Source organism: Vitis vinifera, chromosome 17, assembly GCF_030704535.1.
Source record: "Vitis vinifera cultivar Pinot Noir 40024 chromosome 17, ASM3070453v1".
Taxonomy (NCBI): domain Eukaryota; kingdom Viridiplantae; phylum Streptophyta; class Magnoliopsida; order Vitales; family Vitaceae; genus Vitis; species Vitis vinifera.
Window position 1 is genome coordinate 2,710,990 of NC_081821.1, and position 12,540 is coordinate 2,723,529.

The window sequence follows — 12,540 nt, forward strand, 5'->3', positions numbered from 1 at the left end:
ATAAATATTTTGTTTTATTTTTATTAAAAACAAAAAAATAAATAAATTATTTTTTATTTAATTATATAATTTGAGTGAGGGATGAGGATAGGACAAAAGAATACTCAAATCCAAGCTTAAAAAGGATGCATGTTTTTTTCAAATCCATTTAGCCATAAACTAAATAAATACGCATTTCTGATTGTGATGGATTGTATTTATACCTTTAAAATAAATGAAAAATCTAGATCCTATTTAGATTCAAAAACCTTTTTGTTATATAAGACAAAAAAACTAGGAAATACTTTTATTTTCTATTTTTTGTTATTAAAAATAGAAAATATGAAATTTTATATAACATCTTTTAATTATTTGTCATTTGTATTAAAATATAATTATATGAATATATAAACTAATTAAAAATAAAATATTAGATATAAAAATTATTTTTAAATATATTAAAAATATTTTAAGTTTCAAATAAATTTTTACTTTACAAAACATTAAACAATAATTATAAAAAATTACTCTCAAAATTACTTTTTAAAACTATTTTCGTTACAAAACAAGTTAGGTTTTAATGAAACGTTAGACTCTTAGGTTATGATGGAAAATGTCAATCGCACTTGGACTTATTTGAGCTACAATTCTCACCATATGTAAATTCAATAAAGAAAGAAATCAGTCATATCTCACACGAAAATCACAAACTTAAGTTGTCTTTCATAAATCATGATGATCAAAAGAAGTAATAATTATCAATTTTTAAACGTATATGAAATGATATACCAAAAAAAAATTAGAATCTAATTATAATTTAAAAATAATGTTTTAAAAGCATAATCATCATCAAATCTTTATTCTAACTTCCTAATAAAATAATAAAAATGACATTAGAAAAAAAAAAAAATCTTCTATCTATCAATTACACCCTCAAATAAAAATTGCAATCATGGGACTTAAATATAGGAAGTTTACAAATATAAAAATACTTATTTATTGGCAATGAAAAGAAAATAATTTTATTTTCAATCTCCATTATTTAGATATATAAAAGAAGTACATGAGTAGATGAAAACATAATTATTCGATGTGGGACAGTGGGAACCGGAACGAAAACGAACATTCTGTAGGAAGTTACACCAAATGGCAACTTGTAGCCTGTAGGTGAGGACGCCACTTGGACGGCGATAAGCCCTTTGTCCATTTCCCAAAGCAACAACACGGTTTCAGTCAACGTGTAAGGTACGGATCTTAAGAAGCGCGTGAGGTCCGCGTCTGACGCCACGCGGAAATCGGACTAATGCATGCCACTCGGATCTTGCTTCCTTCGTTCATCTCGCCGTTCCCCACCGCGGTCCCATCTCCCCTTCTAATATATTACACACTTCTCTTCTCATCTCCAACACTCCAATCTTTGGATTCAGTATCCAGATATCATTTCTCTCTCTCACATAATCCGCTCCATTTCAATGACGAGCAATTCTATTTCTGAATCCACCAAGCCCAATATCTATCCTCAGGATAAGGATGAATTGCAGAAGGTCTTCAACCGCTTCGACGCCAACGGCGACGGCAAGATCTCCAGCTCCGAGCTCGCCAACGTGCTGCGGGCCCTCGGATCTGAGTCGTCGCCCGAGGAGATGAGCCGTGTGATGAAGGAGATCGACACCGATGACGACGGCTGCATAAACCTGGAGGAGTTCGCCCAGTTCTGCAAGTCGGGGAGCAACGCCGACGCCGGAGAGCTGCGTGATGCGTTTCAGTTGTACGATGGGGATAAGAACGGGTTGATCTCGGCGGTAGAGCTCCACCAGGTGTTGAAGCAGTTGGGGGAGAAGTGCTCGGTGCAGGACTGTCAGAAGATGATCGGATCTTTTGACTCCGACGGGGACGGCAATATTAGCTTTGACGAGTTCAAGGAGATGATGACCAAATCCAGCCCTAAACAGCGTCAACAGTGATGTACGGTGATTCACTGCTGAGGCGCATGGATTCTTGGTAGCCGCCACCACATGGGATCCCTTCGCTGCAGCGCACGGTCTCAAACTGTCACGTATCAGTGTTAGATTTCTGGCTTTTGCAATAATATTCAACGCTAAGATTACAAATGCCGAGTAGTTCCCATTAGATATGGAAATTTTGGATGTTTTTCTTCTCGCTCATGTGCGTTGGAAATATGAATTTACAAACAAAAACATCCACAAACTTTCCTAAAATAATTAAGACTGTTAATGTTTTTAATTTTGTTTCAATAATCTATGCTTTTTAGAGTGTGTTTGAGCCAATATTAAATATTGTCAATATTTATTTTAAACAACTATAATAGGAAAATCTTTATAATTAATCACCGTAACCCAAATTTAAAATTTAAAAAAAAAAACATAATTTTAGGAAATTTTTATTTACTATAATTTTTCTCATAAAATACAGGAAGCGAAAGAAGAAAATAAGGAAAAAAGGGACTCAAAATCGACATTGACCATGTTGATTTTGTCACATATGAAAGGGTTCTAGTTATCATTGTTGATTTTAAGTTAATATAATTTTTTTAATCAATATTATGAATATTAATTTTAATTATTTTTAATATAAGCTTCCAACATTGTTATGTTGGTCCTACCACATACATCAAAAAATAATAATAAAACTTTAAAAAAAAATTGAATATTTAACTGTTATCAAAAATTGATTTGATGGGAGTCATGACTTGTGGCCATTAATTCTTTGGTATCTCTCCATGCGCAAGTATGGGACCGCAAAAGTATCCATATTTAAAGCAGGCTTTTGAAAAGCCTTAAGTGGACAATTAAGTGGGACTTTTCTCAATAGCACAGTAGTTTAAAAAAGTTATGCTTAAATTATTGTAGTAGAAGAAGTTATTACAAATATATGGTAGTTTTTGCCACATAGGAGAGAGGAGAGAGGAGAGAGGGTGAGAGAGAGGAGATAGGAGATAGGAGATAGGGTGATAGGATATTATAAAAGGGAACTCGTCTCTTGAAGAGACGAGTTCCATGAAAAAAAAAATATATATTTTTTTAAAAAAATTCTCATTTACTCAAGAGAACTCGTCTCTTCAAGAGACGAGTTCCATGAAAAAAGACAAGGGAAAGACGAGTTCCCAGGGAAATTTTTTTTTTTTTTAAATATATTTTTTATTTAAAAAAAATCCCAAATTAAATAAAAAAAAATTTCCTAAAGGGAACTCGTCTCTTTGGGAAAATTTTTTTTTTTTTAAATATATTTTTTATTTAAAAAAAATCCCAAATTAAAAAAAAAAAAAAATTCTTAAAGGGAACTCGTCTCTTGAAGAGACGAGTTCCCATGTAAAAAAAAATATATTTTTTTTAAAAATATATATATTAAAAAAAAAATTTCCTAAAGGGAACTCGTCTCTTCAAGAGACGAGTTCCCTGGGAAAAAAATTATTATTTTTTTTTAAATATATTTTTTGTTTAAAAAAAAATTTCCTAAAGGGAACTCGTCTCTTCAGGAAAAACAATATTTTTTTTTTAAAAAAAAATCCCAAATTAAAAAAAAAAAAAAAAAAAAAACAAATTTTTTTTACATGGGAACTCGTCTCTTGAAGAGACGAGTTCCCTTTAGGAATTGTTTTTTTTTTTTTTTTTTTTTTTTTTTTTTTTTTTTTTTTAATTATTATTATTATTATATATATATATATATATATATTTAAAAAAAAAAAAAATTTACATGGGAACTCGTCTCTTGAAGAGACGAGTTCCCTTTGGAATTGGTTTTTTTTTTTTTTTTTTTTTTTTTTTTTTTTTTTTTTTAATTTGGGATTTTTTTAAATAAAAAATATATTTTTTTAAAAAAAAAAATTTCCTATGGCAAAAAAAAATTAATTTAAAAAATTGGACTTTAAGACGAGTTCCCATAGGAAATTTTTTTTTTTAAAATATATTTTTTATTTAAAAAAATCCCAAATTAAAAAAAAAAAAAAAAAAAAAAAAAAAAAAAAAACCAATTCCAAAGGGAACTCGTCTCTTGAAGAGACGAGTTCCCATGTAAATTTTTTTTTTTAAAAATATATATATAATAATAATAATAATTAAAAAAAAATTCCTAAAGGGAACTCGTCTCTTCAAGAGACGAGTTCCCATGTAAAAAAATTATATTTTAAAAAAAAAATTGTTTTTTTTTTTTTTTAATTTGGGATTTTTTTAAAAAAAAAAATATTGTTTTTCCTATGGGAACTCGTGTCTTAAAGAGACGAGTTCCCTTTAGGAAAATTTTTTTTAAACAAAAAATATATTTAAAAAAAAATAATAATTTCGTCAAGAGACGAGTTCCCTTTAGGAAATTTTTTTTTTTTAATATATATTTTTTTTTACATGGGAACTCGTCTCTTGAAGAGACGAGTTCCCTTTAAGAATTTTTTTTTTTTTTAATTTGGGATTTTTTTTAAATAAAAAATATATTTAAAAAAAAAAAATTTTCCCCAAAAGACGAGTTACCTTTAGGAATTTTTTTATTTATTTAATTTGGGATTTTTTTTAAATAAAAAATATATTTAAAAAAAAAAAAAATTTTCCCTGGGAACTCGTCTTTCCCTTGTCTTTTTTCATGGAACTCGTCTCTTCAAGAGACGAGTTCCCTTGAGTAAATGAGAATTTTTTTAAAAAAAAATATATTTTTTTTTTCATGGAACTCGTCTCTTCAAGAGACGAGTTCCCTTTTGTAATATCCTATCACCCTATCTCCTATCTCCTCTCTCCTCTCTCTCACCCTCTCTCCTCTCTCCTCTCTCCTCTCTCCTCTCTCACCCTCTCTCTTCTCTCCTCTCTCCTATGTGGCAAAAACTACCATATATTTGTAATAACTTCTTCTACTACAATAATTTAAGCATAACTTTTTTAAACTACTGTACTATTGAGAAAAGTCCCAATTAAGTGTGCAAACAGTTGATTTGGACAGCAAGCTGCCATGAAAAGAGGAAGAAAAGAGACTTGTGAAATTTATGGAAGCCCAAGATGTCTATAATGATAGTATTATGCATTTTGTAAAAAAATATTTTTTTTTATAATCACATTCTCTAAAAACGCAAAATTTTAAAAAATAAAATAGTTAAATATATAATAAAACAAATTTGTCATTCATCTCATAAAAAAAAAATTCTCCAATAATGATCAATAGCTCAATTCCAAGTTTCCAATGAGTTAAGCATAGAGCTCAACCCCTCGCAAGAAGACCGAGTAGTTCAACTCTCGTTATCTCGAACAAGGTACAACAAAATTGATTCAAACTTCATAATCTAATATCTACAACTTATGTTTAGTGTTCAAGAAGATTTGCCCAATAAAATTAATAAAATTATTAAAAAAAATAATTTGCTTCATAAAAATATTAAAATGATTATCTAACTAATTTTAGGTACACATTCAACTCTTAAAAATGCTATTTTATGGATATGATTACATTCTAGTTGAAATAAAGCCCAAAATCTTTTGGCTTTCTTTTTTTTTTAATAAGAACTTCTAAGAATTTTACCCTAAATACTTTTGATTTAAGAAATAGTTTAATATAAAATTAAAAAAGAATATTTGCTTGTAGAAACATTTTTTTTTTGCTTATGTAAAGAGGTCTTTTGTATTTATTTAAATATTTATAATATTCACATCCATTAAAATAAATACTTACATAAATAAAAATAGAGTTTATAATAATATTTTCTTTGATTTTCAGATTAAAATTACATATGGATCTACAAAAGGACAAAAAACCTCTAATTTTGATAAATAAACCCAAACAAGGCCTGGGATTTCTTCTTTGAAATTATAAATTTTGTTCAAGAAAATTAAAAAGAAAAATCTCAACCTAATTTTATTTTAAAAAAATTAACAGATGTATTAACTAATAAGACTGTGTTTCATAGTGATTATAAGAAATATTTATACGCTTTATAATATCCGAAAAATCTAAGTGTTATAAAGTCGAAAAACACTTCCTAAAACCTACTAAACATACTTTAACTCTAATTAAAATGCTAAAAACGTTAAATTTTATGCAAACCCTTTATCATATGATGGGTAGGTTGTCACGTTCAATGTTTGTTATGGCAGGCAGGCACCTTTAAAGTATGAGCTTTATCTTGTTTACAAGGAAGTGACACAACAAAGAAGAACCAGAGGATTCGATTCTATCTTTTTCTCTCATTATTTTTTCTTTTTGTCATTAAATTATTTGCAATACCTCGAGAAAATTAAGTGCTTTATCAAAAGCAGGAAAGGAGCTTGACACGGAGGACTGTCAAAAGGTATGAGCACATGTTCAAAGATTTTATACGTGAGAAGGTCCCAAATCTTATTATTTGTTAAAAGCCTAACACACCGCCCATGGGATGGAAGAGAGTCGTAATAATATTTTAACATATGGGTTGAACTTACTTGACTTGAGCAAGTTCTTATTTAGAAAACTAAAATGTTATTAATCTATTTTTAATATTTTTAATTATTTTATATGATTATTTTTTAAAAGTAAATCTTAAAAAACAAACAAAATAACTGAAAACAATAAAATGTATATTTTTAAATTTTTTATTTTTTATTTTTATTTTTAAAAACCGAAAATAAAAAACAATTTTTTTATTGATAAATATTTTTTTTTCATTTTTTTAATTCTAAAAAATAGAAAATCATTCTCGAAAATAGTTACAGAATAGCCCTCAGGCTCCCATGAAAATGAGACCTACCTTATAGGCTAAAATATTTTTATTTTAAGAGAATTAATTTACCTTACTTCTTATTGTTGATTGAAATTCATTGGAATACGAATGTATATTTGAGATAAGCGATTTTAATAGGAAAAATGATTGAGATGTTAGGGATGAATAAAACTCGTTGGGTAGGTTTCAAATGATTTGTCCTAACAAGTTGTGGATGAGGAGTGATAATCGGAATTAAGATCAAAGATGAGAACAATTTTAAAAACCTAACTCGAAGATGGAAGAACATGGGATGCGAACTTACTCACATGGGTAATTATTAGCATAAATTAATATGATGATTCATGAATAATGACAAACATGACTACAATATCAAAATTTAGAATCCCAAATCAAATGGCCATGCAATTGGTACTAAGGAGACATGTGTTAAGTGTACCATAGATGAATTATTTATTTGTTTGTAGTGATTCGCAATCATGAATGTCACATGTGTATCATGTAACCGATAATAATGGTTGTTAATCTCTTATATTTTGTGTGTGTGATGTATGAATGGATATACTACCTTTTTGTTGAGTCAATAACACGTGGATGCCTTGTAGATAAGGAGACAAAAGAAACTATTTGGAAACATTTTTTAAAATTAATTTACAATATTTGGGAAACAATTTTTTAAATCTCTTGTATTTTGTGTATGTGTTAGATGTATGAATAGATGACTTGTTAAGTCAATAGCACGTGGATACTTTGGATAAAGAGGCATAGATAAGGACATATAAGAGAATATTTGGGAATATTTTTTAAAATACTTTTTAAAAGTGGTTGGAGTTGGATTTGGATGTCCAAGTGGGTTCACCCGATCCAATCTAATAAATGAGATAAATAAGGAGAGTAGTTTATGAGAATTTTAAAACTATCCTAATATATATATATATATATTTATCTTTTAGAACTCGTTCCTTACAAATAAGAAAGTGAAAACTACATTTTTTCTTCTCTTATTAAAAACAAAAAAATGATACATTTTTCTTTCTAAAAAAACCAAAGTCTTTTTCTAAAAACAAAAGTTTGTTTAAAAAATTCATCTTTAAATTATCCCTTCATGCTTTGATGTTTATTTGTTGAGATCAATATCAAGGAACAAGTGGGCATAATTAAAATTACTATTTTACAACATTTTTTTCGTAAGTGATGTAATCATTTTATATTTTTTGAAATTTTATACATACCTAGCAAGAGAATGAAGAAAACTCACTTTGACATTTTGTAATTGTGTCATTCTTCTCTATTACTTGGTGAAATAAATTTGGTTATTAGGACGAAAGTATATGAAATAATAAATATAAATATCTACACATCAAATAATAATAATATATTAAATTATCATTAAATTGGTCTTAAAAAAACGTGTTTCTTAATCCAATAAAGTTTAGGTTCAATAAGTGAGGGGTCACACACTCTTACAGATGAAGTAAAATCTTCTAATTGTAATCAAAAGAGATTTAAAAAAATAAATATTTCCTACAAATTTCCTTAATGAAGGAGATAAGTTACCAAGATCAATGAACTAAATTTTTTGAATTAACTAAATCTTGAGCTTTGAGCCTAAAAAGTAAGCACCTAGTAAGAAGGGGTGGTGATGAAGGACTCATATTCAATAGGAGAGATTGAGACTTGCTTATGAGCTTTACTTTTTTAAATTGCATATATAAGTTAGCCTTTTGCTTTAACGATCATCCCTCAATCCCCAATGACTTTAAAATGAAAAAAAAATTAGGCAAAATCTCTTTTGTCACTTTTTTTTTTCCACGGGATTTCAACAATCAACAATGATAGATATATCTGCCCACTTGATTTGATCCACTAGAAATGAACACAGCTGAGCGTTTGGATTCCAAATTTAATTATCTAATTTCAATTATAAATAATATTAACTTCTTTTAATGAATAAAACTTTGGATCGATAAAAATAACTCTATACGAGAAAAGAGGTTTTACAAAAAAAAAAAAAAATCGTAAAAAAAACTACATATGTGTTCTTCGTCTTTCGACATAGTCATTCAGAAATAAGCCACTTTACACCAACGCTTTCAAAAAATAAAAATAAAAATCAACAACGTCATTTGTTGGAAGTGATCAAAGCAAAAAAATTAGAGAGAAAATATCATTTTATAAAGAATATTATTGCTAAGTTTGTATCCCATGATTATTAATTTTAATAATTTTTTCTTTAGCATATTTTTTTATTGTTTTGCTTATATCATTGGATGTTACGCCAACAAAATCATTTGAAATGATTATTATACTTTTTTTTAAAGTGAAATGTTATTTTAATAAAAATTTATGAATTAAAAAAGACAAAAGGTAAAGCATAAAAGATGAAAGGGACAGGTTAGAAACCAAAAAGAGAGGGTTGAGACAAATTTCCATCTTTTTACCTTTTTAGTATCAAATAAATACATAAGAATCCAATTTTTTTTGCTTTAAATATAGTATATGTTTGTTGTGAAAGATTTGGAGAGAGAAAAAAAAAAAAAAAAAAGACCTAGTGTTGAAAACTTGAAAGCAAGTTAGATGCATGCATGGGGTGGAGACGTTGAGCGGAATTGGAAAAAGTAGAAAAGAAAGAGATCCGTGGCTAGGCGGATTTTTGATAATTGTACGGTGAATTTAAAATTAATTTTTTTAAAATATCGTATAATGAAAATTATTTTCAAATCTACGATAATTTTTGTCATTTTTAAAAATGTATCTTAAAAAGATATTTTACATCATTTTTATATAAATGATACACATTCAAAAAAATTAAGGTATTCCTTCAAGAGACACATTCCATAATTTTTATATCAATAATACATGTTAAAAAAATTTTAATTTACATTAAAAGTATCTCTTCAAGAAACACCTTTTATAATTCTACAAAATCGAATTTATATTAAAAATGTCTTTTAAATAAACATTTTTCACAGTTTTCATATCAATTGCATAATAAAAAAAATTAAATTTATACTAAAGATGTCTTCTTAAGACATACTTTTTACAATTTCGTAAAATTAAATTTATATTAAAGGTGTCTCTTGAAGAGACACCTTCAATAATTATTACATCTGTTATCTGTTGAAATAATTGAATTTGTACTAAAAGTGTATTTTCAAAAGACACATTCCACAATTTCATAAAATTAAATTTATATTAAAAGGTTTTCCTTCAAAATACACTTTTAGTATAAATTTAATTTTTTTAATAGGTGACTAATATAAAAATTGTGAAAAGTGTTTCTTTAAAAGACACATTTAGTATAAATTCAATTGTATGGAATTGTATAGACTCCTTCAATGTAAATTCAAATTTTGTCACTGATATGAAAGTTATCAAAGATGTCTCTTCTAGAGACACCTTTAGTATTAATTTGATTTTATGGTATTGTAGAAATGATATTTCTTTAGTATAAATTCAATTTTTTTTTTAACGTATATGACTAATAAAAAAATTATGGAAAAGTGTCTTTTGAAGAGACACCTTTAACATATATTCAATTTTATGGAAGACACTTTTAGTATAAATTCAATTTTTTTTTTAACATTTATGGTTGATATGAAAAATATAGAAGGTGTCTCTTCAAGAAATACGTTTCAAACGGCAAAAAGTGCTGTAAATTTCGAATTATTTTTAAAGTACCATATTTTAAGAATTATTTTTCAAAGTACCATTTTTTAAGAATTATTTTTTTTAATAGCCGTACAAGTTTAAAAAGCCCGTGGCTAGGCGGTGGCTGCTGGTGGTTAAGTAGCCAAATTTGTAACAACATTTAAAAAAGAGTCGATGTGGGATAAACTTGTTGGAACAATTCCAATAAAGTGGCTAAGCAAAAATAGAGAATTCATAGAGATTGAACCTGTGAGGCATGGTTGGGCTTGGGCCTAGTGTATGGACGAGGGGCTACACTCTCTCTTTACAAGCCCATGTGGCTAAGAATGTAAGATTCAGCATAAACCACTTTTTATCTGTCCTTTTTCTGTGTGGAAACTCATGCAATCTTCTTATAATCAAACCAATGTTGGTAATTAAATCGAAAAAGTTACCGATTTCAGGTTCACTGATCGGACCGGTGATCGAACCACGGTCGAATTAATGATGTCATAAATATATAATTTATATTTTATTAAAATTAATAATAATTTTAAGAAATTTATATATATATATTAAAAATATATCATTTCATTTTTTTTATTTAATATGTCTATTAATTGATAAACATAAATATAAATGTATTAATATATCAAATTTTATTAAATAGAATATGTATAATATTTACATATGAGAAGAAAATTATAATATTTAATTTTATCTACATATCTATGCATTTTATTATTTTAAAAATATTATATTAATTAATTTATATTATTTTCATATTTATTATTAATAATTATTATAAAAAATTGCAAAGAGCATTAATATAAAATATTGTTACCTATATTTAATAAAGGAATTGTGTAGTATGATGGTTGTTCTTTTTTTTTTTTTTTTTTAGACCTTAGATCTGAGGTTCAAATTCCCACAATGCAACGGAGTAGCATTTAATTTTTCTTTATAATCAAATCCCACATCGAAAACTCACAAATTTAATGAGCTCTATAAATAACCTGCACTTGAAGGAAAATTAAAGTTGCTCAATGGGCTGCCTGGTGGGTGGGAGACTGGGAAGATTTTGGGTCCAATGTGGCAAGGCCCAGAGTGGTGTTTTGGATGAGTTGATTGGCCCACATGTTGACTGGTTCATAGAAAATTGTGCATCGATCCAAAGCCCCTTTCGGCTCACAAGCTGAATCGGACCAGACCTTAAATTACACGAAACGGATGAGTTGATACATGCGTTAAATGAACATGAGAATCCAATCAAAATTAATTAGTTATGCGTCACAAAACTTGAGTTAGATCTGTGATAGACCAAAACAAGCGTTTGGTGAATTGATTTTTTACTAGGATTGAGCTTCTTGAACCCAAAGAGTCGAATGTGAAGTGGGATGAGTACAAGATCACTATAATCCCCATCAAAATATCATTAGACCAAGCACTAGTAATTTCCTATTCGACTAAGAATATCATTCTTCTTCGAGTCTTAATTTTTTTTTTTACTTTAAATATTAAGGTTGTTCGATAAAGTTAATTTAAAATTTATTTTAAATCATCAAATAATATATTTATCCTTATTAATTTTAGATAGTATTTATTTTTACCAATTTGAACTCATGTTTAATTAATTTTAAGTAATAAATTTCTTTGTAAAACATTTATATTCAAAGTATTGTAAATATATAAGAAAATTATAAAATATTTATTATAAAAATAAGACATATGTGAAATTATAATCTTAAAATATATTCTAATTAATGGAGACAAATAAGATTGTAGACCCCTCTTGGAACCAACAGTTTTTTCTCACACCGGGGGAGAGCTGTGTTTTCCATTTCGAAATTGGGGGCCGGTTTTCAGGGGAGTGAGCATGCATGGACGTGGTGGTTGAGATGGTGACAGATTGGCTGAGCAAGGAGCAAGGGGCAGGTGAGAAGAAAAGAGGCTGGGAGATTTTTTGGGTAGCAGGGGATCTTCATTTTTGGGAGGGAGGCGAATGCGAAAGGGACGAAGACCAGAGGGTGAGTTTTTATGAAAAAGAGGTTTTTTGAGGAGATTCCTTTTTTTTTTTGGAGCTTGAGGGGAAGCTGCTACCAGAGAGAGGTATTTCCAGGTATGATTACTAAAGCTCCATGTTCTCCTATCTTCATATTATTTTGTTGATTTCTGCATATTATTTTGTTGGCTGAATCTGAATATCAGAAACCATCATGTTATTGTTGAGTCTGAGATTGTTT

General features: G+C 28.0%; 1 protein-coding gene across 1 annotated transcript; it reads left to right on the plus strand.

Moving 5' to 3' along the window:
• The first annotated feature begins 944 nt into the window (after positions 1 to 944).
• LOC100264572 (calcium-binding allergen Ole e 8-like) lies at positions 945 to 2,267 on the plus strand. Its single transcript, XM_010665376.3, has one exon. It carries the CDS (start codon positions 1,452 to 1,454, stop codon positions 1,941 to 1,943), a length of 492 nt encoding a protein of 163 aa, XP_010663678.1. The 5' UTR covers positions 945 to 1,451; the 3' UTR covers positions 1,944 to 2,267.
• Positions 2,268 to 12,540: the final 10,273 nt, after the last annotated feature.